The 27,329-nt window shown below is 45.3% G+C and overlaps 1 protein-coding gene across 2 annotated transcripts in view; it reads left to right on the top strand.

Moving 5' to 3' along the window:
• RANGAP1 (Ran GTPase activating protein 1) overlaps positions 1 to 27,329 on the top strand; it is a 54,577-nt gene that overhangs the window by 1,142 nt on the left and 26,106 nt on the right. The window contains exons 2-9 of one of the 2 annotated variants that reach the window (XM_069736930.1): positions 8,646 to 8,765; positions 9,000 to 9,127; positions 11,095 to 11,154; positions 11,289 to 11,468; positions 12,706 to 12,840; positions 12,922 to 13,080; positions 13,196 to 13,309; positions 13,849 to 13,948. In XM_069736930.1, coding sequence (XP_069593031.1) covers positions 8,654 to 8,765; positions 9,000 to 9,127; positions 11,095 to 11,154; positions 11,289 to 11,468; positions 12,706 to 12,840; positions 12,922 to 13,080; positions 13,196 to 13,309; positions 13,849 to 13,948 — 988 coding nt within the window. In that variant the 5' untranslated portion in view covers positions 8,646 to 8,653. The remainder of the gene's footprint in view (positions 1 to 8,645; positions 8,766 to 8,999; positions 9,128 to 11,094; positions 11,155 to 11,288; positions 11,469 to 12,705; positions 12,841 to 12,921; positions 13,081 to 13,195; positions 13,310 to 13,848; positions 13,949 to 27,329) is intronic. The other variant, XM_069736931.1, reaches the window with a different exon arrangement.

The raw sequence follows: 27,329 nt of genomic DNA, 5'->3' as shown, positions 1-27,329 counted from the left end.
CCCTTCTGCCCCGTTGGGGGGGGCCCCCCCCACGCGGGACTGCCGCCCTCTGCCCCGTTGGGGCCCCCCCACGCGGGACTGCCGCCCTCTGCCCCGTTGGGCACCTCCCCCCCCACGGGACTGCCACCCTCTGCCCCGTTAACCCCCGCCCCCTGCGGGACTGGCGCCCTCTGCCCTGTTAACCCCCGCGGACTGGCGCCCTGCCGCCCCCTGCCCCGTTGGGGCCCCCCCCCCCCACGCGGGACTGCCGCCTTCTGCCCCGTTGGGGGGGCCCCCCCCCTTCTGCCCGCCTTCTGCCCCGTTGGGGGGGGCCCCCCCCTTCTGCCCCGTTGGGGGGGCCCCCCCCACGCGGGACTGCCGCCCTCTGCCCCGTTGGGGCCCCCCACGCGGGACTGCCGCCCTCTGCCTTGTTGGGCGCCGCCCTCTGCCCCGTTGGGGCCCCCCCCCCCCCACGCGGGACTGCCGCCCTCTGCCCCGTTGGGGCCCCCCACGCGGGACTGCCGCCCTCTGCCCCGTTGGGGCCCCCCACGCGGGACTGCCGCCCTCTGCCCCGTTAACCCCCGCCCCCTGCGGGACTGGCGCCCTCTGCCCCGTTGGTCCCCCCGTGGACTGCCACCTCATTTGTCCCCCATGGGGCTGCTGTCCCATTCTCTCCTTGTGTTGCTGCCACACTCCGCTCTATTCGTCCCCCGTGGGGCTGCTACCCAATTTTCTTCTTGTGCCACTACATTTGCGCTTCTAAGTGACAAATCCATCACAGCATTGGCTTGATGTTTTTGGGACTATGACTTTTTGATTTCTTCATTTCTCATTTATTATTTTTTTGCTGCATTTTTCAGGAACCTAAAGTTCAGCTTTGATTCTAACACAGAAGCATGAACACAGTTCACCACTGCAAGACATATGTGAAACCATAAACCCATTTTTGAAAAAAGGCAAATTTGGTCAAATTATTTAGTGGAAAAGATTTTTGTCTGAAAAAAATAGTGACTATGACAGAAAAAAAATCACTAACATTCATGAAAAAATACACAATTACACATGTGACAGCTGGAGGAGGTGAATGGTCTCTATGGAGAACAAAATGTGGCGCCTCCACTCAAAGGTGACTGACCCTATCTCCCCTATGTGGCCCTGCTGTATACAGGTGGGAAAACAAATATATCCAAGATCGGAGATGAAGGCACAGATAAAAAGAAGTTCCATTTCTTAAATCTGTATAGTAATCTGGCAATATTAGTAGTATTATCCCTTTTTGAAGGGAAATGGTTGGTATACATCATGCAGGTACTTTTCAGGATCTGATACACAATATCAAAAGCTAAAGACTTCCTAATAGCCCTATGTTCCTGAAGTCTTGCCTCTGTCTGATTCTGCCTGGCAGTGGAGATTTGCGTATTACCTGTCGGCCTACTTCTAGATGCTACTGAGTGGCCTTACAGGAAACACAACATTTGTATTTAGTAAATATATCCTGTGATATCTAAAGTATGTAAAGACACAGTAGTATCAATAACAATAATTATTAGAGTCATAATATAGGACGGGAACTTATTGTGTAGTTTTTAGCAGCTCCTCTGCGCGTTTCCCCGGCCACTCGATGGACTTAAAGTCTTCCTTCAACCTTATTAACTATGTTACTCGGTTCATCAGGAGGACTGTCAGATAATGTTAAAAGATGGTGCCGGACACAGATGATGTTGCAAGAATAGCTGGTAGTAAAGTCTGTGGGCTTTAAATATCCCTGCAATAACTGAAGATGATACTCCCATAATCTATCAAGCACGGTCTGGTTCCTGAGCTTCTGTGTTGAACAAAAGTGCACAAGTGTCAAAAGCAGGGGCTCTTACACCATAAGCCGCAGTGCGTGCGCAGTGGAGCACGCTGGAAAGTCCTAACAGTACGTCGGCGTCCGACACAACAAGGGATGTCATAACATACAGAATGGCACTCGCCCCAGGCTGGAACGTATATCTGTCAGGTCATGCGTGGATATCTTGCTGTGATGCCCCCCACCAAATCGTGCACAAATCGTGTACCTAAGCTAGAAGATCGTTGGGTACAGCCGGGACCAGCTGCTTCGAAAGCATCACCAAACCAGGGATTCAAGCTTCAGGAGGCTAATTTGCATATTCCAGGTGCCTTTTGGGAGAAGCGAAGTCTCCCTAAGCTAGAAGATCGTTGGGTACAGCCGGGACCAGCTGCTTCGAAAGCATCACCAAACCAGGGATTCAAGCTTCAGGAGGCTAATTTGCATATTCCAGGTGCCTTCTGGGAGAAGCGAAGTCTCCCTAAGCTAGAAGATCGTTGGGTACAGCCGGGACCAGCTGCTTCGAAAGCATCACCAAACCAGGGATTCAAGCTTCAGGAGGCTAATTTGCATATTCCAGGTGCCTTCTGGGAGAAGCGAAGTCTCCCTAAGCTAGAAGATCGTTGGGTACAGCCGGGACCAGCTGCTTCGAAAGCATCACCAAACCAGGGATTCAAGCTTCAGGAGGCTAATTTGCATATTCCAGGTGCCTTCTGGGAGAAGCGAAGTCTCCCTAAGCTAGAAGATCGTTGGGTACAGCCGGGACCAGCTGCTTCGAAAGCATCACCAAACCGCGCGCCGTAATTTTTGCCTGTAGGACATTATTGCAAGAGAGCTTGGCTGAGTAGATTACACAAGAAGTCAAACACACAGCAAGTCAGCAGGATCTAGGAGCAACATGGCAGATGTGACAACCTACATGGTGAGCTGCAGCATGTGCTACATGTTCACAGATCGACCAGAAGAAGAATCCAATTTCACCTGTCAGAAGTGTAGACTAGTGGCCCTTTTAGAAGAAAAGGTGCGGGGTCTGGAAGAAAGAATAGCAACTTTGAAACTCATCAAAGAGAATGAAGACTTTCTAGACAGAACAGAAGCATCTCTACTGGTCACAGAAGGTGCAAAAAGTGTCAGAGAACCTCCAAAAGCAGATGAGTGGAAGCATGTGACCAAAAGAAGCAAGAAGACCATGGAGAAATCACCAACCACACAACTGAAGAACCGATATCAAATCTTTGTAGAGGATGAAGATGGCACACCTAAGAATGAAGCAATACCAGCAAGCAAAAAAGAAAAGGGCACACAGCAACAAGTGACAGCAAAAAGTACAGCCAAGAAGCAACGAAGAGTGGTGGTGGTGGGAGACTCACTACTGAGAGGCACCGAAGCAGCCATCTGCAGACCGGACATAACTGCAAGAGAAGTATGCTGCCTTCCAGGTGCGATGATCAAGGATGTGACCGATAGGATACCAAAGCTCTTCAGCTCCAAGGACGTCCACCCATTTCTTCTGATACATGTTGGCACCAATGACACGGCAAGGAAGGACCTACCGACAATCTGCAAGGACTTTGAAGAGTTGGGGAAGAAAGTAAAGGAACTGGATGCACAGGTAGTTTTTTCTTCTATCCTTCCAGTAGACGGGCATGGCCCCAGGAGATGGAACAGGATTCTTGATGCAAACAACTGGCTAAGACGATGGTGCAGACAACAAGGATTTGGATTCCTGGACCACGGTGTGAATTACTGGTATGATGGACTCCTCGCCAGAGACGGACTACACCTCAACAAACCTGGGAAACACACATTCGCCAGAAGACTCGCTACACTCATCAGGAGGGCGTTAAACTAGAAGAAGAGGGGACGGGAAGAAAAACATTAGACTCGAACAAAGACGACCCAGGAAAACATACTCAGAAGGGAGGTAAGAACATTTCTAAAACAATCCACAGTGAGGAGATTGGAACAAAACAAAATCCTCTAAACTGCATGCTCGCAAACGCCAGAAGCCTGACAAACAAGATGGAAGAACTAGAAGCAGAAATATCTACAGGTAACTTTGACATAGTGGGAATAACCGAGACATGGTTAGATGAAAGCTATGACTGGGCAGTTAACTTACAGGGTTACAGTCTGTTTAGAAAGGATCATAAAAATCGGAGAGGAGGAGGGGTTTGTCTCTATGTAAAGTCTTGTCTAAAGTCCACTTTAAGGGAGGATATTAGCGAAGGGAATGAGGATGTCGAGTCCATATGGGTTGAAATTCATGGAGGGAAAAATGGTAACAAAATTCTCATTGGGGTCTGTTACAAACCCCCAAATATAACAGAAAGCATGGAAAGTCTACTTCTAAAGCAGATAGATGAAGCTGCAACCCATAATGAGGTCCTGGTTATGGGGGACTTTAACTACCCGGATATTAACTGGGAAACAGAAACCTGTGAAACCCATAAAGGCAACAGGTTTCTGCTAATAACCAAGAAAAATTATCTTTCACAATTGGTGCAGAATCCAACCAGAGGAGCAGCACTTTTAGACCTAATACTATCTAATAGACCTGACAGAATAACAAATCTGCAGGTGGTTGGGCATTTAGGAAATAGCGACCACAATATTGTGCAGTTTCACCTGTCTTTCACTAGGGGGACTTGTCAGGGAGTCACAAAAACACTGAACTTTAGGAAGGCAAAGTTTGACCAGCTTAGAGATGCCCTTAATCTGGTAGACTGGGACAATATCCTCAGAAATAAGAATACAGATAATAAATGGGAAATGTTTAAGAACATCCTAAATAGGCAGTGTAAGCGGTTTATACCTTGTGGGAATAAAAGGACTAGAAATAGGAAAAACCCAATGTGGCTAAACAAAGAAGTAAGACAGGCAATTAACAGTAAAAAGAAAGCATTTGCACTACTAAAGCAGGATGGCACCATTGAAGCTCTAAAAAACTATAGGGAGAAAAATACTTTATCTAAAAAACTAATTAAAGCTGCCAAAAAGGAAACAGAGAAGCACATTGCTAAGGAGAGTAAAACTAATCCCAAACTGTTCTTCAACTATATCAATAGTAAAAGAATAAAAACTGAAAATGTAGGCCCCTTAAAAAATAGTGAGGAAAGAATGGTTGTAGATGACGAGGAAAAAGCTAACATATTAAACACCTTCTTCTCCACGGTATTCACGGTGGAAAATGAAATGCTAGGTGAAATCCCAAGAAACAATGAAAACCCTATATTAAGGGTCACCAATCTAACCCAAGAAGAGGTGCGAAACCGGCTAAATAAGATTAAAATAGATAAATCTCCGGGTCCGGATGGCATACACCCACGAGTACTAAGGGAACTAAGTAATGTAATAGATAAACCATTATTTCTTATTTTTAGTGACTCTATAGCGACAGGGTCTGTTCCGCAGGACTGGCGCATAACAAATGTGGTGCCAATATTCAAAAAGGGCTCTAAAAGTGAACCTGGAAATTATAGGCCAGTAAGTCTAACCTCTATTGTTGGTAAAATATTTGAAGGGTTTCTGAGGGATGTTATTCTGGATTATCTCAATGAGAATAACTGTTTAACTCCATATCAGCATGGGTTTATGAGAAATCACTCCTGTCAAACCAATCTGATCAGTTTTTATGAAGAGGTAAGCTATAGACTGGACCACGGTGAGTCATTGGACGTGGTATATCTCGATTTTTCCAAAGCGTTTGATACCGTGCCGCACAAGAGGTTGGCACACAAAATGAGAATGCTTGGTCTGGGGGAAAATGTGTGTAAATGGGTTAGTAACTGGCTTAGTGATAGAAAGCAGAGGGTGGTTATAAATGATATAGTCTCTAACTGGGTCGCTGTGACCAGTGGGGTACCGCAGGGGTCAGTATTGGGACCTGTTCTCTTCAACATATTCATTAATGATCTGGTAGAAGGTTTACACAGTAAAATATCGATATTTGCAGATGATACAAAACTATGTAAAGCAGTTAATACAAGAGAAGATAGTATTCTGCTACAGATGGATCTGGATAAGTTGGAAACTTGGGCTGAAAGGTGGCAGATGAGGTTTAACAATGATAAATGTAAGGTTATACACATGGGAAGAAGGAATCAATGTCACCATTACACACTGAACGGGAAACCACTGGGTAAATCTGACAGGGAGAAGGACTTGGGGATCCTAGTTAATGATAAACTTACCTGGAGCAGCCAGTGCCAGGCAGCAGCTGCCAAGGCAAACAGGATCATGGGGTGCATTAAAAGAGGTCTGGATACACATGATGAGAGCATTATACTGCCTCTGTACAAATCCCTAGTTAGACCGCACATGGAGTACTGTGTCCAGTTTTGGGCACCGGTGCTCAGGAAGGATATAATGGAACTAGAGAGAGTACAAAGGAGGGCAACAAAATTAATAAAGGGGATGGGAGAACTACAATACCCAGATAGATTAGCGAAATTAGGATTATTTAGTCTAGAAAAAAGACGACTGAGGGGCGATCTAATAACCATGTATAAGTATATAAGGGGACAATACAAATATCTCGCTGAGGATCTGTTTATACCAAGGAAGGTGACGGGCACAAGGGGGCATTCTTTGCGTCTGGAGGAGAGAAGGTTTTTCCACCAACATAGAAGAGGATTCTTTACTGTTAGGGCAGTGAGAATCTGGAATTGCTTGCCTGAGGAGGTGGTGATGGCGAACTCAGTCGAGGGGTTCAAGAGAGGCCTGGATGTCTTCCTGGAGCAGAACAATATTGTATCATACAATTATTAGGTTCTGTAGAAGGACGTAGATCTGGGTATTTATTATGATGGAATATAGGCTGAACTGGATGGACAAATGTCTTTTTTCGGCCTTACTAACTATGTTACTATGTTACTATGTTACACATACCGTAATAAAATATATAAAAATAAACATTATTATTATAATGACGTCATACACTCAGAAGCGGAGCGCGCCAAACTTATGGTTGCATTATCCCCATTCCATGGGCGAGACTTGACCGCACCAACTGGGACAGAGGCATGCAACCCATTCCTCTTCAAGCATATTATACTAAAGTAAAAATGAGGTGTTTGCAAGGACAAATATCATTCCATGTATCTGGATTAATACCAAGAGTGGACAGTGTCATTAGACACACATTTCACAATTGGCATAAAATAGACAATGAACTGGGATATATATATATCTAAGTCTGATAAAAGATGCTCTATCACATCGAAATATACTGATATACAGATGTAATTCCCACTATAGGGATGGTCATAAACACAGATTGCATGTGTATCGAATTCAAAATCAGGGTATCACCATAAATAAATCAAAAACAGAAGATGCCAATAGAGCCACAGACATATTGGTGTAATAAAGTAATGGGATTTAAAGATTTTATTAAAATGAACATAAGAGGGGGAGAGTTGCTCTTATATAAGGCAGGCATATGAGAGACATTCATTTAGACCCCTTGGGGATAAAGATTGCATTCTGAAAATCCATTCTAATCTTGGGTCTGATTAGTTCAATCATGGAGAAGGAGTTCTCCTTCAAACGTCCCCCGGATGTTTCATTCATATGGTGAGCAACCGGGGTATCCGGTTTATTCCCAGTGTCCCCCAGAGGCTCGCTCACTCTGTTCCCTCGTAGCTTTGCCAATTTAGTCCAGGGGGCATGCACATGTGGCATTGTACACTACTCCCATGCACTTGTCAAGATCCCTGACTGAGTACAGGCTTCCTGTCGCTGCCCTGCCGAATGTTATACAAGGGGACAGCCATTCACACCTAAAGCAATTTCCGCATTTGAAAAGGCCACAGGAATTTTGATCATGCCAGGCTTGGTTGGTCACTGATACAGACTGTGTGCCAACTGATCACGAATCAATTTACCTCTTCTGTATGTAATACTCGGTGTAGATGGAATAAGGCCGTTTAAATTTGGTTCTGCCGGCAGTTATACTCCAATGTTTTTTGGAAGCTTGATATACCCTTTCAACCTGATTGTCAAATGTGCCGATCATCCTAGTTGTGTCTGTGTTCACCTCAGTTCTCTGGTTAGAAGGAAGCGTCTATTCCTTCTCAAAGCCTTAGAGTATGCCCCATCGAACACCTGGCAGGGATAGCCCCGGTCTCTGATCCTTTGATAAAGCTCCTTAGCTTGTCTCCTAAAGACCCCATTATTGGAGCAGTTTCTCCTGATGCAGAGAAACTAGCCCTTGGGTATCTCCCTTTTGAGGGGGACAGGATGGCGGCTGTTCGTGGCCGTGGTCTTTCGATGGGTACATGTACCGATACTTCCATCCTTTTATTTTTTGATAGTAAGGTCCAAAAAGGTTATATTTTGGCTACAACATTCTGACATAAACCTCAGCCCAATGGTATTAACGTTTAATGCCTTCACGAAATGACAGAAATCGGACTCTTGTCCAGGCCAGAGGATGAGGATGTCATCAATGTTTCTGGTCCAGAGGCTGTACTCCTCCCCTCCAAAGACAAGTGTATCCTCCCACCAGCCCAAGAACACATTTGTATATGTGGGAACACAAATTATTATTTTAAGGGGTTACATGTTCACACACGACTACTTATTCCCCAGCTTTGACATATTTTCTTAAAATCATGCCACATGAACCCTGCAGGGGCAAATAAGCAGCCACTAATGGGCTCTTTCACACTGCTTCTTTCAGACATAATTGACATCTGGAGGTGGTGACAAAGCAGCGGCACTTACTACTTCCAGGTCTGGAAGGAGAGTATAGGTGTTCTTATTTTGCATGATGAATACAGCAGTTTGCTGGATCATTTTTAACTTAAATATGCCGATTTCCATTTCTCAGGATAGAAGATGGCATCTGAAGATATTTCACAGTTGGCAGATTCCCTGGCAAAGACCAAGGTGGGAGGAGGAGAACTGAGCTTTAAAGGCAGGTCTCTGAAACTGAACACGGCACAGGATGGTAAGCAGCAGCAGTGTCCATTAGAAGCAAACAAACAAAAAACCCCTTTAAGTTCATCACATGTGAGCCGTACACATACTAGCCCACATTAATCTGGGCAATCACAGTAGTAAGTGGGGACAGTTATGCTTCATGCCAATATTTTGACTTACTTCAGTATTTTTTTTTTATTTTTTTTTTTACTTTGACTTGTTTTCTGCTCAATTTTAAAAAGCTTTCTGTGTCCATTTGCAGCAGAAGAAGTCGTGCAAGAAATTGAAAGTTTCGAAGGACTTCAGGCACTGCGTCTTGAAGGCAACACTGTAGGTGTTGAAGCTGCAAAAGCCATTGCCAAGTCCTTGGAAAATAAGCCTGACCTCAAGGTAAAATTATCATATACAGTAAAATAAGTTGCAGACAAATGTATTGACATATTAAACTTTTTGTTGTGGTGGTTTTTTTTTTTTTTGTTTTTGTATTTTTTTCATTTGCCTGGCAGACTAAAGACCCTTAGTAGATGAAAGTAGTCCAAAAAATGTTTAGCAGTTCCAAACTGATCTCCGACTTAATCGGTCAATACTGGATTTTTTTTCTTCCATGATGCTGCCAGTGCCGATGTATCCAATATGCCGATCGTTGTTTATAAATATCACAAACATTAGCTGTTCAATACTTCGTTTCACCGGAGCGAAGATCGTTCGTTATGGTGGAAACTGTCCATTTCTTTTGAGTTTTTGATTTTGTTGTAAGGCTCCCTTGTCCAAATAATCCCTTGTGACAGTCACTGGCATAGTATGTGAAGGGAGATACGTGTCACTGCGTATACTACAGTCAGTGATGTAGAACCAGATTGTTTTTGCCTCCAGCATGCCAATTGCTGAGAGAGTTGGTGTTAGGCCGGAGTCACACTACAGTGAGATAAGGCCGAGTCTCGCTTTTTAAAAACAAGCTCTGGCACTCCGGAGCGGAGCGTGCAGCTCCATGTATTGCTGTGCGGCCGCACGCTCCGCTCTGGAGTGCCAGAGCTTGGTTTTAACCAGTGAGACTCGGCCGTATCTCGCTGTGTGTGATCCCGGCCTTAAAATTACAATGGGCTGGTTTTATGTGAGCACCCATAGTGTGTGGGAGGGTGCTTACCGTATCCCCTCTTGCAGAGCCAACACCGGCATTTGTACTAGCAGGACCTTCAGTGATGTCATGATCATGTGAACATCACGTGGTCCTGGTTAAATACCTGGTCTTGAGGGACAGTCTGTGTGTGGTGTATTGGGAGAGGAAGCACTCCCACGTGGCTCCAGGAGGAGCAGAGAACATTGCCAGGTGTCTGCAGGTTGAAACCTGCAGAGAAAAGGACTGAACTTTGTTTTGTTTTACATTAAACCAGTAAGGCTCTGCTTTTGTTTTCCTGAACCCTGCATTGGTCTATGCTGACTTTAATAAACCAGAAGGTGTTTCACGATCAGTGTTCCTGTGTCTACCTGTAGGAGCAGCTAAGGGTGTCGATCCCTCACACCCTGTAGAAGTGGAAACACCCCTTTAATGTGAATTTGTCAGAGGTCTCCTATACCATCATGTCGAGGGCAGAGAGCTGTTTAGCTTCTCACTACATATTCCCAAGGGATTATTACTGGAGCAGAGGACTAGCATGTAGTTCCCTGAGAAAGGCCCCCCACCTGTATGTGTAGATGTTGACCTGATCATAACTAACACTTTCTTCAGTCTGATAGTATTTTTTTTTCCATTTTTGAGATGCTTGCTGCTGAGTAAGGGCGGAGTCACACTAGCGTATTGCATCCGATGCGAGATGCTAATGACCCTCGGCTCCTGCTCTGCTGCGAGTGGCAGCCGAGTGTCATGTCTGTGCTCCGAGCCTCTCGCACAGAGCGGATCGGCGCACAACTGCGGAGGAGGTGGAGAAACTAATTTCTCCATCTCCTCCATTGCTGGGGTCAGCGTTTAACGCACATCACTCGATTGATATCCGAGTGGTGTGCGTTGTCTCACTCGCACCCATAGGCTTATATGGGTGCAATTGAGCCGAGAGTCAGCAGAGTGTCCGTGACAATCACAGCATGCTGCGATTGTCTCAGACCAAGGAAAACAGGCGACAATAAATTTGCTGCTGGGAGCTGCCCCATAGTTTAGCATTGGTCCGAGTGCAATGCGATTTTGATTTTTTTTTTTTTTTTTTTTTTCTTCGCATTGGTCTCGTCCGTTTTAGTCGCCAGTGTGACCCCGGCCTAACAGTAACTTACGCTTTACCTTTATCTAATATTTTTTTATTAAGCAGATTAGGCTCAGCATTTAGTTAATTATTAATTTAGTAAGTGTTGGTCTTCTTTACTTGCAGAGATGTCATTGGAGTGATATGTTTACTGGGAGACTGCGATCTGAAATTCCTCCTGCGCTGGTGAGCATGCTAATCTATATGCTATTAAATTAATGGAGGAGTCAGTGCTAAGTGAATGGGTTTTTGCAGTTAACCATCGTGCTTACTGTTATACAGTCTGTGTACATATACATACATCTGTCTGGTTTTCTTAGATTTCTTTAGGGGATGCATTGATCACTGCTGGTGCACAACTGACAGAACTTGATTTGAGCGACAATGCTTTTGGGCCAGACGGGGTGCGAGGATTTGAGGCATTACTGAAAAGTCCCACTTGCTACACACTTGAGGAACTGAGGCTAAATAACTGTGGCATGGGAATTGGTGGAGGAAAGGTACTATGACACTTTTATGAGTAGCGCATTTGTTCCATTTTTGATTTGACAGCTGCAAATTTCAAGAGGTAGTTTTATGAAAGAAATTGGCATATCATTTGGGTCTGCCACCAACGTCTGATTAGTGGTCATGTGACTTCAAAGAGAAACCGTCGTATTACTGCAGGTGGGATGTTATAGAGCTGGAGGAGCTGATCAGATTGATTATATATTTTTGTGAGAAGTTTCAGTAAAACTTGCTTTTTATTCATTGAAATCCCTGATGTTTATATATCTGGGAATCAAGTGGGTGGGCCTATCATTGATTAAGAGTCTTTACTGTGTGACTGCATGTAGAGATGGCTGTAGATGACTATTAGGACCCCCCACTAGAGTTGTATACATGTGAACATCAGGAGTTTCAGTGAATACTAATTTTTGTGTAGTGACATTAAAGGGGTATTCCTGTCTCCAAGATACTATCCCAATATGTAGTAGGTATAATATTTGCAAATCACTCCAATTAGAAATGTAGCATAGTTTGTCTGATTCGCTATGCCTTTCCTTATGTGGAGGCATTGCAGGAACTTGGGTGTCCATTATGACCACTGATATAGTGACAGCTAGTTGCTAGGTCATAACCATGGATACCCAAGGTTCTGCAATGCCTGCACAATTATTATTATTACCACATATACTACATCTTGGGATACGATCTTTGAGATGGGTATACTCATTTTAAAGGACTCCTCCCATCAAAGTTTTTATCCTCTTAATATATTGCAGTCATCATACTATATAGCGCTGTGTACTTACAATTGCTCATTTTGCCTTTCTACCCAGGTAATTCTTCTTTTATCTGCTCTATGTAGAAACAGTAAGTCTCTTGTCCTGCATTTATCATTCCCCTCTTAATCTCCTGACCCAGCTGCTTCCTTCTACCCCTGCCAGGAACTTTTGCAGTGACTGATGAGTCATACAGAGAAAATTGACCTCCTGTTTCTACATAGTGCTTAGGAAGATTCAGCTCGTCATTTTATAATCACATGATGTTATATACCTAATGGAGAAGAGAAGAATTATTTGGGTAGAAAGGTGAAATGAGCAATTGTAAGTACACAGTGCTGTATAATATAATTGCAATATATTAAGAGGATAAATATGTTGATGGGGGGGGGGAGTGCTTCTGTATAACATCTTTTGCATACTTTTACGTAGATTTGTCGTTTCACTCCAATCTTATTTGTGATTCCTTCAGATTCTGGCTGCTGCACTTATTGATTGCCACAAAAAATCCAGTTCTCTTGGAAAACCTCTGGCTCTCAAAATATTTGTGGCTGGAAGGAATCGCTTGGAAAATGATGGTGCCACAGCTTTGGCCGAGGCATTTCGGGTATGTGGTATTTTCAGCATTGATAGTAATGTACTAATATGTTAGTCTACCTCTCCATTAAATGCACTATTTTGTCCCTAGTTAATTGGCACCTTGGAGGAAGTTCACATGCCCCAGAATGGAATAAACCACGCTGGCATCACTGCATTGGCTGAGGCCTTCAAAGGGAATCCACTACTGAGAGTAATTAATCTCAACGACAATACATTTACAGATAAAGGAGGCATTGCTATGGCAGGGGTAATATCTTCATCTACTCATCACTTTTTTATAAATATAATCTATTTATATGTAATTTCAGTGACTTTGCATTAAATCGTGTTTGCAATGTAATTTTTTTTCTTTTTCCTTTTAGTCATTAAAGGCTTTAAGGCAAGTGGAGCATATCAATTTTGGGGATTGTTTGGTGCGTTCTAAAGGAGCCATGGCCATTGCTGATGCCCTGAAAGAGGGTTTACATAAAATAAAGGTATGACCTGTTTTGTGCTTTAGGGCATAGCCAATGTTGCGCTACTGTTGCATCTTAGAGAACTTATATGGTGTAACTGATATACACGCACATCTTTTTACACTCCCTTTTATTATTTAAAAAATATGAAACTTTGATTTGTCACTGAACTTTTTCTATAGTTTTATGTTTTCATTAAGTAATGGAGATGTGTGAGAGCTTATTTTTGTCGAGCAGGCGGTAGTTTTTCTTACTTTTTGTTCTATATATATATATATATATATATATATATATATATATATATATATATATATAGATACACACACACACACACACACACACACACACACACACACACACACACACACACACACACACACTAAAAAATGATAGCGTTTTTAAGGTTGGATTTTTTTTTTTTCAGTCTCCTCAGGGAACATGTCTAGGCACAATACACTGTAATTCTGCAGTCTAGTGATCGCATATGAAGGCACACATATGTGGCAGGTGCTTTTTAATTGTGCATCTTAAATTACTTTTGTCTTTGACCTTCATGCTAGGAGCTGAACCTTTCCTTCTGTGAAATAAAACGTGAAGCAGCGATTAGTTTGGCTGAATCTGTAGAAGATAAATCTGAGCTTGAAAAGTTTGACTTAAATGGTAAGCTTAGTCGTGAGTGAAAACTGGTTATAGTCATTTAGAAAATTCTATTTCTCCTTCGCCTCACTGGGGGACACAGACCGTGGATGTATGCTGCTGCTGCCACTAGGAGGCTGACACTAAGTGATACAAAGAAAGTTCGCTCCTCCCCTGCAGTATACACCTTCCTTCTGGCTCTCAGCTAACCAGTTCTTGCTTAGTGTCCGTAGGAGGCACGCGGACGGGTCTGCTATTCAGACCCAAAACTCTTTATTTTATTTTCACCTTTTACATTTATAATTTTAGATTTTTTTTTTCCCATGGACGCATGGGGCGATGGATCCTTTCAAGGTTCCGATCTCCCCGAACCATCAACAGGTGAGTACGGATAGTGTCGCCTCTCCGTATCCTCTCCTGCGACGGGGGATGCCAAGTCTTGGCTGATTCTTAGGGGCGACGGGTCCCTTCAAGGGCACCGTTCTCCCCGTGACCTGAATGGACGAGCACATGGAGTGTAGCCTCCACGTACCCTCTTCCCCCAGCCAGGCCTAATGCCGGACAACTGGCCCTGTCCACCCGGGACTGAACTCCGTGGATGTACAGAGGCCCCTCTATGGCGTCCGAGCAGCCCACACTTTCCCACCACTGTAAAAGCGGATGGCACAAGGAGGCGGACGGTCACTCTCCACCTTCCTAACAAAGGGATGGTGGATTGAGGTTTACACCTTTTATCCCTGCACCGTCCATGCTGCAATACCTGACCTGCAGCAGAACCATAGAGTGCGCGCACTTTCCTCGGCGCTGAAACCCAGTCATCCGCGGTGGCTCCATGCCGGGACGTGCACCCATGGTGACTGGATCCAGTCAGCAGTGGGCCTCTGCAGTGGGATATTCACATGCTGACTGGCAGCCTCAGCTTCCCTGTGGCCCACCTCCCTGAAGTAACGCTCCGGCCGGCTGCAAAAATTTAGCCCCCGGCTTTGGACGATGTGTAGGCCGCAGACAAATGGGGCGACGGAGCCTTTCAAGGTTCTGATCTCCCCGAACCATTAACAGGCGAGCACGGAGAGTGTCGCCTCTCCTTATCCTCTCCTGCGACGTGGGATGCCAAGCCTGGGCTGATTCTTAGGGGCGACTGGTCCCTTCAAGGGCACCGATCTCTCCCAGAAGCCGTGCCAGCACTATGGCGCGCTAAGGCGGCTCCGCCTGCCACGGGAACGCTCAATTTTCTCAGCCACTACAACGCCCCCTCACTTCTACCGTCCGCCAGCTGCAGAAATTTAGACCCTGGCTTCGGCCTATTCATGGAAGTCTCGAGGCTCTGCCCATATCGTGTCTGTGGCTCTGCCCCCCAAATTGGCGCTTCTCGCTCTAGGCGAGATTTTACCACCTCTGCAACTCCCAGTGGCCATTTTGGTCCACCCGGCCAGCTCACACAGGGGCGACGATTTTTTGCATTAAAGGGGCACAACGAGGGGCGTGGCCTAGCAGGAGATGTGAGAGGACGCTTGCCGGACCTCTCCCGCTGCCCGAACGGAGATTTAAGTGATTCTGAAGGCGCCGCCGAACGCCAAACACCGGAGGAGCAGCTCCTGAGTGGCCGGGGAGCAGGGAGAGCGAAAAGCGCGCTGCAGGAGCCGGGGGAAAATGACGCGCAAAAGGCAGAAAGAAGCCGGGGTGGCCGGCTGCACGCGCTCCCAAGATGGCGCCGACAGCGCAGCGGAGGAGGCGGCAAAGGCAGGCGCTGCTTACCAGAAGCGGCTAGAAATACTAGCAAAGCTGGAGCAGTTTGCCAGAACAGAGGAGGCAGGACGGATGATGCAAGGAGCTGAAGGAGAGGTGACAGGAGGAGCAGTGGACTCAGTGGAGCAGACGGGTGAGCAGGCTGGGGCACAGAGGGAGGTGGTGGAGAGCGAATCCTGCATAGCACCCACCATAACACCAGCCATAAGCAATGCCCCACTAGATAAGGGGGCTGGGCTGGCCCTGGATTGTGCAGCACAGCTGGGAACTGTATGTATTGATGAGCCTGCGGAGCCGACCCTGAGGGACATTTTCTCTGCTATATTGTCTTGCAAGACTGCTTTAACAACCCTAACTGCTCAGGTGGATGGCCTGAAGGGGGAGGTCTCCTCGTTTCGCTCAGCCATGCACAAAATGGAGGGGAGAGTTGAACTGTTAGAGGAACGTGTAGGGGGAGCGGAGGACCAAATTGCCGAAATGACTAAAAGGGAGAAAAAATACATCCAGCGCATTTCAGAGTTGGAGCTTAAAACTGACGATCTGGAGAACCGCTCACGTAGGAATAACTTGAGAATTGTTGGTGTGCCTGAAAAGGCAGAAGGAAACAACCCCACGGAATTTATTGAAACATGGTTGAAAACTAAGGTGGGAGGAGATAGTCTCACTAAGTTATTCGCGGTTGAAAGAGCGCACAGGGTGCCGTCCAGACCTTTGCCCCCTGGATCCCCTCCAAGGACCTTTCTGGCTAAAATCCTGAATTATAGAGACCGAGATATTCTGATGAGGAAGGCCAGGAATATGGAGGAATTAACCATCGATGGAAATCGAGTATCCATCTATCCTGACTATTCCACAATTGTGCAGAGGCTTAGGATGAAGTTTGGAGAGACTAAAAGACGTCTGCGTGAACTGGGCCTGGCTTATTCTATGCTGTATCCGGCAAAACTACGCGTGGTGGCTATGGATAAGGTCCACTTTTTCCAGAGCCCTGAGGAAGTGTCACACTGGTTGGATCTGAACGCGAAGCGTATTGAAGCGGAAGGGAACCGCTGAGGAGGATCAGGAGTGATTTTCTGTCTAAAGTGTTCATCTGACAGAATTAACTGAGCTACGGGTTCACTGTGACAGAATACTGGAGTAACTTGTTTTGAAGGACTAGTGCGCTTTGGTTGTGTTCGGCGGCGCAACTGTTTTTACATTATGTTTCAGATGGGCGGGGGGAGGGGAACGACTGTTGAATAGTGGGAAATTTATTGTGGGTGAGTGTCGGATTCTAAGTCACTGATAGGAGTGTTAGTACGTTCCCCTTTTTCTCATATAGAGAGGGAGTAGGAGTTTTGTGAGGGAGGAGGTTATTGAGGGAGGGAGAGGTAAGGTTTAGGTTAATTTGTAATAATGAGGGATGGGGGGGAGGTTTGGGGGGGGAGGGGTCAGTTTAGGGGAGGGGGGAAGAAGATCAAAGGATGGGAGAAGAATATTTTCATTGTTTGGCAATATGATGGGAGATAAAGTTAAAATTTTGAGCTGGAACATTAGAGGTCTATCAAACAATACAAAGCGTACGGCGATTTTGCAATATATCTTGAAACAGAGGCCCTCGCTGATATGCCTTCAGGAAACCCATTTAGTAAAAGAAAAAGTGGATATACTGCATAAAAGATGGGTGAGGAGGGCGTACCATGCGACGTTCTCGAACTATGCTAGAGGGGTGTCGATTCTGGTGCACACGAACGTACCGTTTGAGGAGGTGGAGGTGACGATTGACAGTGATGGACAATATGTATTCCTAGTGTGTAAAGTATTCGCTAAACTGATATGTGTAGTGTCGGTATATATTCCTCCACCGTACTCGGGGAAAAAACTGCAGGAAATTCTTAATATAGCCGGTAGATGGGGAGGAGTTCCTTTGCTTATATTGGGAGATGTCAATAACATTATTAACGATCACTGGGATAAGGGTCAACACGCACAGCTGAGGGCGGAAGGGAATGAGACAGCGTTTGGTAGTTATTTGAAAGAAGTAGCATGGAGGGATCTGTGGAGAGTCCGTAACACTGACACGTACTGCTTTTCCTGCTATTCGGCGACATATGGCTCGTTGTCTCGCATCGATTTGGCCCTGGGCAATGAAGGAATGGACGGGCTAGTGGAGGAGGTGGCATATATGGCTAGGGTAGTCTCGGACCATAGTCCGCTTGTGGTAACACTGAAAATTGAAAGCCAGGGGGAGATAGCTAAGCGGGGGTGGAAAATTAACCCTTTCTGGTTGCAAATTCTGGATATGGGAAAGATAGGGGAGGAGCTGGAGGAGTTCTTTCAAATTAATAAAGGTAGTGCAGCGAAATATGTGGTGTGGGATACCATGAAGGCATTCTTGAGGGGGATATTATTTAGAGAGATATCTAGGCACAAAACACGAACAAGGGAATCTGATAAAGCGATAATGGAAGAATTGAAGGTAGCGGAGGCTGCATTGAATGATCTGCGCTCACAGGACACCATAAAACGTATGAAGAAGGCTCAGGAGGAGGTGAATAAGTTACACTTACGTAGAGCAGAAAGGACAAGGAATTTCCAAAGAGAGGCATTTTATGCGGAGGGAGAGAAAGTGGGGCATCTGCTGTCGGTGGTGGCATCGGCGCAAAGGGAATCGGCACATGTACATGCCCTAGAATTGGAAAATGGCAGTATTGTTACACAGGGGGCCCAAATTATGGAAGGATTTAAGGGTTTTTACAGCAAACTATATACATCACGATTGGAACAGGGAGAAGAAGAAATTGACAGGTTTTTAGAGGTGGCAGACTTGCCTAGAATAGAGACAGAGGATAGAGACTGGTTGGATAGGCCGTTTACGGTGGAGGAATTGGAGGGGGCCTTGAGGTCCATGGCGGGAGGGAAGGCACCGGGGGCGGACGGCATTCCTGTCGAACTATACGGCAACTTTGCTGAGGAGCTGATGGCTCAGTTGTTGGAGGTCTTTGAGGAGTCACTGGAGAGAGGTATATTGCCTGATTCCATGAGGGAGGCCATTATTGTGGTCATCCCCAAACCAGACAAGAACCCAAGATTGCCGGAGTCATATAGGCCGATATCACTCCTAACGACAGATATCAAGATTCTGGCTAAGGCCCTGGCGAACAGGCTGACCCGGGTGATAGAAAAAGTGGTTCATTTGGACCAATCAGGCTTTATGCCTAATAAATCAACTGCCATTAACTTGAGAAGGCTATTTCTTAATATGCAAATACCGGCTGATAATGCTGGCAAGAGAGTGGTGGTTTCCCTCGATGCACACAAGGCCTTTGATAGTATAGAATGGCAATACCTGTGGTCGGTGCTGAGTCGTTGTGGGTTTGGGCCAGTCTTTGTGTCATGGGTGAGACTCCTATACTCCTCTCCGGTGGCCAAAATCAGGGTGAACAATATGATGTCAGACAGCTTTCAGCTTTTTAGAGGTACAAGGCAGGGGTGCCCGTTGTCCCCGCTGCTATTTGCTTTGGCGGTGGAACCACTGGCAGCGACTATCAGACGGTCTCAAATGGTGAAAGGGTTTTTATATGGGAAGATGGAGGAAAAAATCGCCTTATATGCAGATGACATACTGCTTTTCCTTGAGAGCTCTGGGGAACCACTAAGAAATGTAATAGCATTAATCGAGAGATTTGGGCAAATTTCAGGGCTAGTTATTAATTGGGACAAATCGAGCGTTATGCAGATAGATAGAGAAGTGGATTGTACAAGGGAGGTGGAAGAAGATACAAAATTAAGGGTGGTCACTCAGTTTAAATATTTGGGGATTCAGGTAACTCTTCCCTTAACTAGATTTGAGGAACTTAATCTCGAGCCTTTAGTAACTAAGATACGCACTAAGATCTCAGCTTGGAGTAAGCTAAATTTGTCAGTGGTAGGAAGAGTAAATCTCCTTAAGATGGTGGTGATGCCTCAGATCTTGTATGTCCTACATAATTCTCCGGTATGGATCCCGATGAGAACATTCCGTAAGCTGAAATCGATGTTTGGAGAGTTGGTGTGGGGAAAGAAGAGCCCGAGGATTAGGCAGGAGACTTTGCAGAGACCCAAGGATGAGGGGGGGCTTGCGTTACCCAACCCATGGTTATACTTTCTGGCTGCACAGAGCCAACATCTTAGGGGATGGGGGAAAGGGTTAGTGGAAGAAATGGGTCACAGTAGTCTGGTGCATATTAGCGGGGTATGGCCCTTGAGTTTGGGTCTGGAATCAGGACTATTTAGGAAATTGGGGAACGGCTTTCCCACCATGAATTTAATTCATAGAGTATGGCAGATGCTGAAGCGTATTAGGGGAATTGGGGGCTTCACGGAATTTTCACCTATCTGGGATAACTCATCTCTTCAAGAATTTAACCATATGGAAGGAATGGGAGAATGGAGAGAAAAGGGTATTAGGCTATTAGGACAATTGATTCACAGTGGGAGTCTTAGATCTTATGATGCGCTTCGGCAGGAATTTCAGTTTCCGGGATTAAAATGGTATCAATATAGGAGAGTTCAGCACGCTTTTCAGGCACAGAGGAAGAGGGGGCCCATAGTGGTTCAGAAAGATCTCATGTTAGACTGTATTCTAAATAACAATGGAACAAAGGGGGCTATATCGGAAGTATATGGGGATTTACTACACACATTTTTGGAGGATTACCCGATTAAAGCTAGAGGAAAATGGGAGGCCGAACTGGGGGAAATAGACGATGACAAATGGGGGTCTATTCTGGAATACATACCTAAATTGTCAATGAGTGAGCCTGGGAGGCTCTCGCAATTGTATGTGGTTAATAGGGTCTATAGGACACCCGACTTGCTGTTCAAAGCCGGAGTGAGATTGGATTCTGAGTGCCCTAGGTGCACTCAGACTGAGGCGGGTATGCTCCACATGTTGTGGGTGTGCCCCAGGCTCTTTTCATATTGGGTAGCAGTGTTGAACCAAATTGGAGTGCTTTATGGATGTGCGATTCCCAGGGATCCAGTGGTTTGTATACTTGGGTATGTGGAGGAGTTGTCGGCCGATGAAACTGCCAAAATGGCAATAGCTAGATTGCTCTTCGTTGCAAGGAAAGTGATTGCGAGATACTGGATTAGGGAGGAACCTCCAACCAGACGAGAATTTTTTTTTTAAATTCGTTTATTAATTGCAGAATAAATCAAATAATACACACATTTGCATTCATGTCCATCATTTACAAATAATCACAATGCATCGTCACTTCAGGAGTATTACAAAGAAATAACAAATGGTGTATGTCAATCATTAACATCCTATAAATCTCCTATTATATAACCTTAACTACATTAACTACTAACAGTACGCCGCCTTAAAAAAGAATTCCGCATAAATTTTACTCTGTAAATGATGCCCCCAAAACCAAGAACCCTACTTTTTACATAGATATTAAGTTAGTGTAGACTATAAAGTGTGATGGGAGGAATTCCATCTACCCCATATTTTCTCAAATTTATTTGGACATCCTCTATTCTGATATAACGTTCGTTCATATGGGATAATTGAATTTACCAAATCCACCCAGGCTCTAAGAGTCGGGCAAGAGCCACCCATCCATCGTAACGCCAACACCTTCCGCGCCAAAAAGAGTGTCTCTCGCAGAAAAATCCCAGTATAATGATCCCAGGATTCAGCATCCCACACCCCAAATAAACAGATCAGAGGCTCAAGTGGGACAGGAATCAACAACAAGGATGACAGTAATGTCGTCACCTCTCCCCAATAATGAAAAACAACAGGGCACCTCCAGATCATATGAATGAAATCTGCATCGCCAGAATGACATCTCAGACAATCTGACGAGTGAAGACGGCCCATTTTAAAAAGACGAATCGGGGTCAGATAGGATTGGTATATGATGTACAATTGAATCATCCTATTATTAATTGATGGGGAGACTTTAGTTGGAGATTCCAAAATATCTTCCCATTCTTCCCCTAGTGTATCAGGAAGAAGCCCCTCCCATTTCTTTTTAATAAAATCTATAGTAGATCCCTCTCCTACGGATAACAGATATGTATATAAAGAGGATATAAGACCTTGAGGACCCTGCGAATTAAGAATTCCTATTAAAGGTAAGGAAGAGATAGCTCGACCCGCACCCCCATTCCGCATGTGAGATTGAAAGGCTGACCTTAACTGTAGATAACGGAAAAATTGGGATCTCGGGATGTTATAAGTATTTTGTAATTGGTCAAAGGACATAAAAACCCCTTGTATATGTATATTGCCCACCGAAAGAACACCATGCGATCTCCAGAAATCCGCGGACGGGTGGTCTAACAATTCCGGGAAATAACTGTTACTCCACAGCGGCATCTCCGCCACTATATCTACAAATTTAGTGATTTTTTTAATTTGCCCCCATACTAATCGTGCCAATCGGAGCAGAGGCAGCAAGCGAGGGACACCAACCCCCCCCAGCTCCAAAAACCCCAGTGGACAATCAATACGGGCAGAATAGAGTAAATGGCTCTCTGAGTTAGGAAGAGGATTAGAGTTATTGGGCATCCAGTTATTTATCATCCTAACCTGCCCGGCAAGATAATATGAATAAAAGTCTGGCAAAGCCGCCCCGCCCCCCTGCCTCGGTCTCTGCAGAGTAGATAACTTAAGTTTGGGCCTAGCCTTCCCCCATATGAAAGATGTGATTAGGGAGTTTAGGGTCGCAAAAAAGGATTTGGGTATAGGCACAGCGCTGTGTTGAAGGCAGTAGCTCAATTTGGGTAGCAGTATCATTTTAATCAGATTGATGCGACCAGCCACAGAGAGTGGAAGTTTATCCCAAGCAGCAAACTTGGATTTAACCAGATCTAACAGTGGGTAAATATTAAATTGTAAATCAAACTGACTACTTTGAGACATATGAATTCCTAAATATTTAAAATTTGAGACGATGGGCAACAGCGAGAGAGTTTCAAGGCGTGCCATTGGGGTATGAGAAAGAGGCATCAGGGCAGACTTATCCCAGTTTATATAGAGACCGGAGAATCTACTGAATTTATCTATAATCGTTATTACTTTCGGCAATGTGTCCTCTGTTTGATCCATGAACATCACCATATCATCAGCATAGAGACCAATGATGTCTGTTCGATCCGCAATACGTATTCCCTTGATATCAATGGAGGACCTCATCCGTATTGCTAAAGCTTCTATCGCCAGGGCAAATAGAGCCGGGGAGAGAGGACATCCCTGACGAGTTCCCCTATGTAAAGAAAAAAGCTCAGAAATAGAGTTATTCACAACCAGACGTGCCTTGGGTTTCGTATATAATGTACCTATCCCTCTCAGAAATTTGTTCCCAAAACCATATTTCTGTAAACATGCAAAGAGGAAGGGCCATTCAAGGGAGTCAAAGGCCTTAGCCGCGTCCAACGATGCTAGTGCCCACTTATTATCTCGTTCTAGAGAGCTATACTGAATGACCGACTGAACCCGCCTAATATTGATGGAAGTACTTTTCCCTGGCATAAAACCAGTCTGGTCTGGGTGTATAAGATCCAATATGATCGTGTTCAGCCTAGTAGCCAGAATTTTAGTAAGAATTTTATAATCTACGTTCAATAGAGATATGGGTCGATACGATCCACAGTCTAGAGGATCCTTCCCCTCTTTCCTGAGCACAACAATATTGGCATCATAGAAGGTTTCAGGCATAGGCTCCCCCTCCCATATTCCCCTGAGTACCTTCAATAGAAGTGGTGCCAATTTCTCTCGGTATTTCTTGTATAACTCAATGGGAAATCCATCGGGTCCCGGGGCCTTCCCAGCAGTCATATTCGTTATAGCCTGTTCTACCTCCTCCAGAGTAAACTCAGCATCCATAAAGGTCTGTTGGGATGTGCTCAACGATGGGAGTGTTATATCTGATAAGTAATCTAAGCATTCATAGACGTCAAGACCACTGCTAGATTTATACAATGACTTATAATAATCATGAAAACATTGTAATATCTCATCAGTGGAGGACACCAATGAGCCGTCAGGTGCACGAATCTGTAATATTGTGTTGGAGGTGTTATGTTGGCGTACTAAGAAAGCTAGGAGTGTACTGGCTTGATTCCCCAGCTCAAAGTATGACTGACGGGTAAAAAATAATTTACGCTTCGACTTAACGTCTGCATGCTGGGTATACAACCTTTGGGAAGTAAGCCACTCAACCCTATTACCACTGGTCTGACTAGCTATATATGTGGCCTCCGAGTCCTTTAACCGCTGCTCCATCTCATCATCCTCCCTCGTCGTTATCCTTTTAATATAAGAGATTGTAGAGGACAGGCACCCCCTTAAATATGCCTTTAGGGTATCCCAAAACAAACCAAGATTCTGGGGTTCTGGATGGGTTAGAACAAAACAATTTAACTGATCGATCGTCCTATCACTAGAATCTATTAATTTCATCCAAAAGGGGTTCAATTTCCAGGATCTGTTATTATTGGATAGCCCATATTTAAGTTTTAAAATAACTGGACTGTGGTCCGAAATCCCCCTGTTGCCATGTTCAATACTATCCACCCATAATGCCAGACCACTAGATCCAAATATATAATCTATACGAGATAGAGTTCTCCTAGTAGATGAATGGCAAGTATACCCCTTATCCTCCGGGTGACTCACTCTCCATAGATCTAGCCAGCCGCTGCCTTCCATAAATAGTGCCAATTGGGTAGGGGTCTGAGGTAAGGACTCACCGGATGTTGTGTCATCTAATCTCAATCTGTCTATGGAGTTATCCATAATGAGGTTAAAGTCACCCATACAAATAACATTCGCATCTGGATATTTTAAGGAGAAGCCCATTGCCATACGAAGAATTGATATGTTAGCAGGAGGAGGGTTATAAATACACAATATGACGTATTCACACGAATTAATGAATGCATGCACAAAGACAAAGCGACCCTCCGGATCTCGTCGTGCCTCCCTGGCCTCCCATCTAACCTCCCTGTGCACCAGCAGAGAGACCCCTCTTGAGTAGCTGGTATGGAATGCATGGAGGGACCACTGTACCCACGGCTTCTGTAGACATCGAACTGTATCCCTGGTCAAATGTGTCTCCACTAGTGCCACAACATGGGGGCGATACCTTTTAATCTGCGAAAATACCTTAATTTTCTTCCGAGGAGTTTTAATACCCCGTATATTCCAAGTCATACATACAGTCTCAGACCCCATATTTATATGCAGAGGGAGAAATAATGTACAATATTATTATCCGGGTGAGGTCCAGAGACATCCCACAGAGCAGAGAACTCATATTGGCGGCAACCATATACATCAAACAATCAAAACTGGTGTATAAAACCAACCCAAACAAAACTTGAACAATAGAGGAGTAAAGTCCCATACTCCTGTGGTCAAATAGAAAAAAGGGGATACCCTCACTGAACCCAGCGTCCGGTATTGTTGACATCTTTTGTACCCATTCATAGAGCTCCGTTTATTTTGCCGTTAGACCAGGAACCCAAATTAGGAGTCTTTCACATTAGACCCCTTAAGAGATCGTAACCATTCAGCTACCTCCGCTGGATCCGTAAAGAATAAAGAGGAGCCCTCATGAACAATGCGGAGTCGGGCTGGATAGAGCATGGAATAGATAACATTCTTATCTCTGAGTTGTTTCTTGATATCCATGAATCGCGCCCGCTGCTTTTGAAGCTCCATGGAGAAATCCGGAAAAATCGAAATGGTAGCATTGTTAAATTTGATAGGGCCCTTCTGTCGCGCTAGGCGAAGAGTAGTATCTCTATCTCTGCAGTTGAGGAGGCGTGCCAGAAAAGGTCGAGGCGGAGTTCCAGGGGGAGAAGGTCTCGTTGGGACCCTATGGGCCCTCTCCACTGAGAATGTTGAGGAGAATCCGTCCCCCAGGGAGGTCTTAAGCCAGTCTTCCAGAAATTGTTCAGGTTGCTGACCCTCCGAACGCTCCGGCAGACCGATAATACGAATATTATTGCGGCGCAATCTATTTTCCAAATCATCTGCCTTTTGTTTCCAAGCGTTTACGGAGCCAGCAGCTTTTGTCAGTTTAGCCTCCATAGGAGTAATAGTGTCTTCTATGTGGGACACTCTTGTTTCCACCTCCGAAATACGCCCCCTCATAGCCTGCATATCATGTCGTAAACGACCCACCTCAGTATGAACGTCCTCTATTTTTTCCGTAAGAGATGATCTAGTGAGGGATATAGCCTGCATTAATTGCTCGGATGCCTGCTTAAGAGTCAGATCATCTTGTTCTCCCTCCTCATTACTATCAGAGGGACGACCTTTGCGATGGGTCTGTGCAGGATTATTTCTGAGAGTGCGCATATTATCAGAGGGATCGTCCCTGGCGTATTTCTTTAGCTTATCGGCAGCCCCTGCTCCTTTAGAATGGTGCATGGCAGGCAGCTAAAAGGGCTCCACAAGGTCACAATAGCAGTTGTAGTTTGTTCCTTAATCACGGACCCAGCAGATTTAATTACCGGACTGTATTCTAACAGAGCCACTGAACAGGCAGCCAAAGGAACCAAGAATTATAAGGCAGCAGCTCAATGTTCACCTGCGTCTCACAATCTTCACAGAGGGGGGGGGGACAGCAGAGATGGGGGGATTAATCCCTCTAATATTATGGTGCCGGCAGATGAAATGTCTATCTGAGAGGGGGGGCGTAGGGCCCGATTTTCCAGGGCACACACCACACCGCCCCTTTATTGTTCTGTTAGGTTATGTGCTCACCTTGCAAGCAGCACCGCAAGTGTAAAGAAAGCGCCGCTTCCCCTACTGTTAGGGCGCGCGCTGTAGTGATGGCCGCTGCCCCCTGCAGGTGTCGCCTACTGCCTCGGGGCTTCTGGCTCCTGCCCGCAAGTGTCCCGCAGCGTTCACCGCCAAGGTCCGGCGGCCGCCGATCCAAGCGAGAGGGAGCCCGGCACTTATAGAAGTCGGCGCCACCTCCTGTCTCCCGGAGCGCGCTCACCCAAAATGGCCGCTGCTGCACGTGGAGTCTTCTGACCGTCCCGGTCACCACAGCTCTCAGCTTCTCGGATCCCCGCAGCAGCCGACCAGAGGGCTCACCAGGCTCCTGAGGATATGCGGTTCCAGCTCCAACCAACACATACGAGGTCCAAACGGCAGGATGGGCTCAGGATATGTGGAGCTCATACAAGGTGCGTCTTCCTTCTTTGGCTACATAGCCACGCCCCCCAACCAGACGAGAATTTACCGCACAGGTGAATCATATTGTCCAGCTCGAAAAAAGCATTTATACCAAGAGGAATAGGATGGGTTTTTTTCAAAAGCTATGGCAGCCATGGCTAAATGGGAATGATTAAGAGGTTGTGATAAATAATGTTAATAATACAATTTGTCTGTAATAAAAATGATCTTCTTGGGGAGGAGGGGGGGAAGTTGGGGTTGGTTATATGAAGGAGGGAGGGGGGAGAAGGGGTATATTTTCTTGTTAAAATGAAAAACACAAATGCACTTTGTTGTATGAATAGATAACATTTATTATGTTCAATAAAAATTTATCTGATAAAAAAAAAAAAGGGGCACAACGACTCTACATCAGTACCCGAGTAAGGAAGGACCCGACCAGTATGCCCTGGTGTTAAAGGCACATAACCAGTATTCTCTGGTCTTACG

The sequence above is a fragment of the Ranitomeya imitator genome, chromosome 8 (assembly GCF_032444005.1).
Source record: "Ranitomeya imitator isolate aRanImi1 chromosome 8, aRanImi1.pri, whole genome shotgun sequence".
NCBI lineage: Eukaryota > Metazoa > Chordata > Amphibia > Anura > Dendrobatidae > Ranitomeya > Ranitomeya imitator.
The sequence above is the reverse complement of the archived record's forward strand: the minus strand, read 5'-3'. Positions and strand labels throughout refer to the sequence as shown.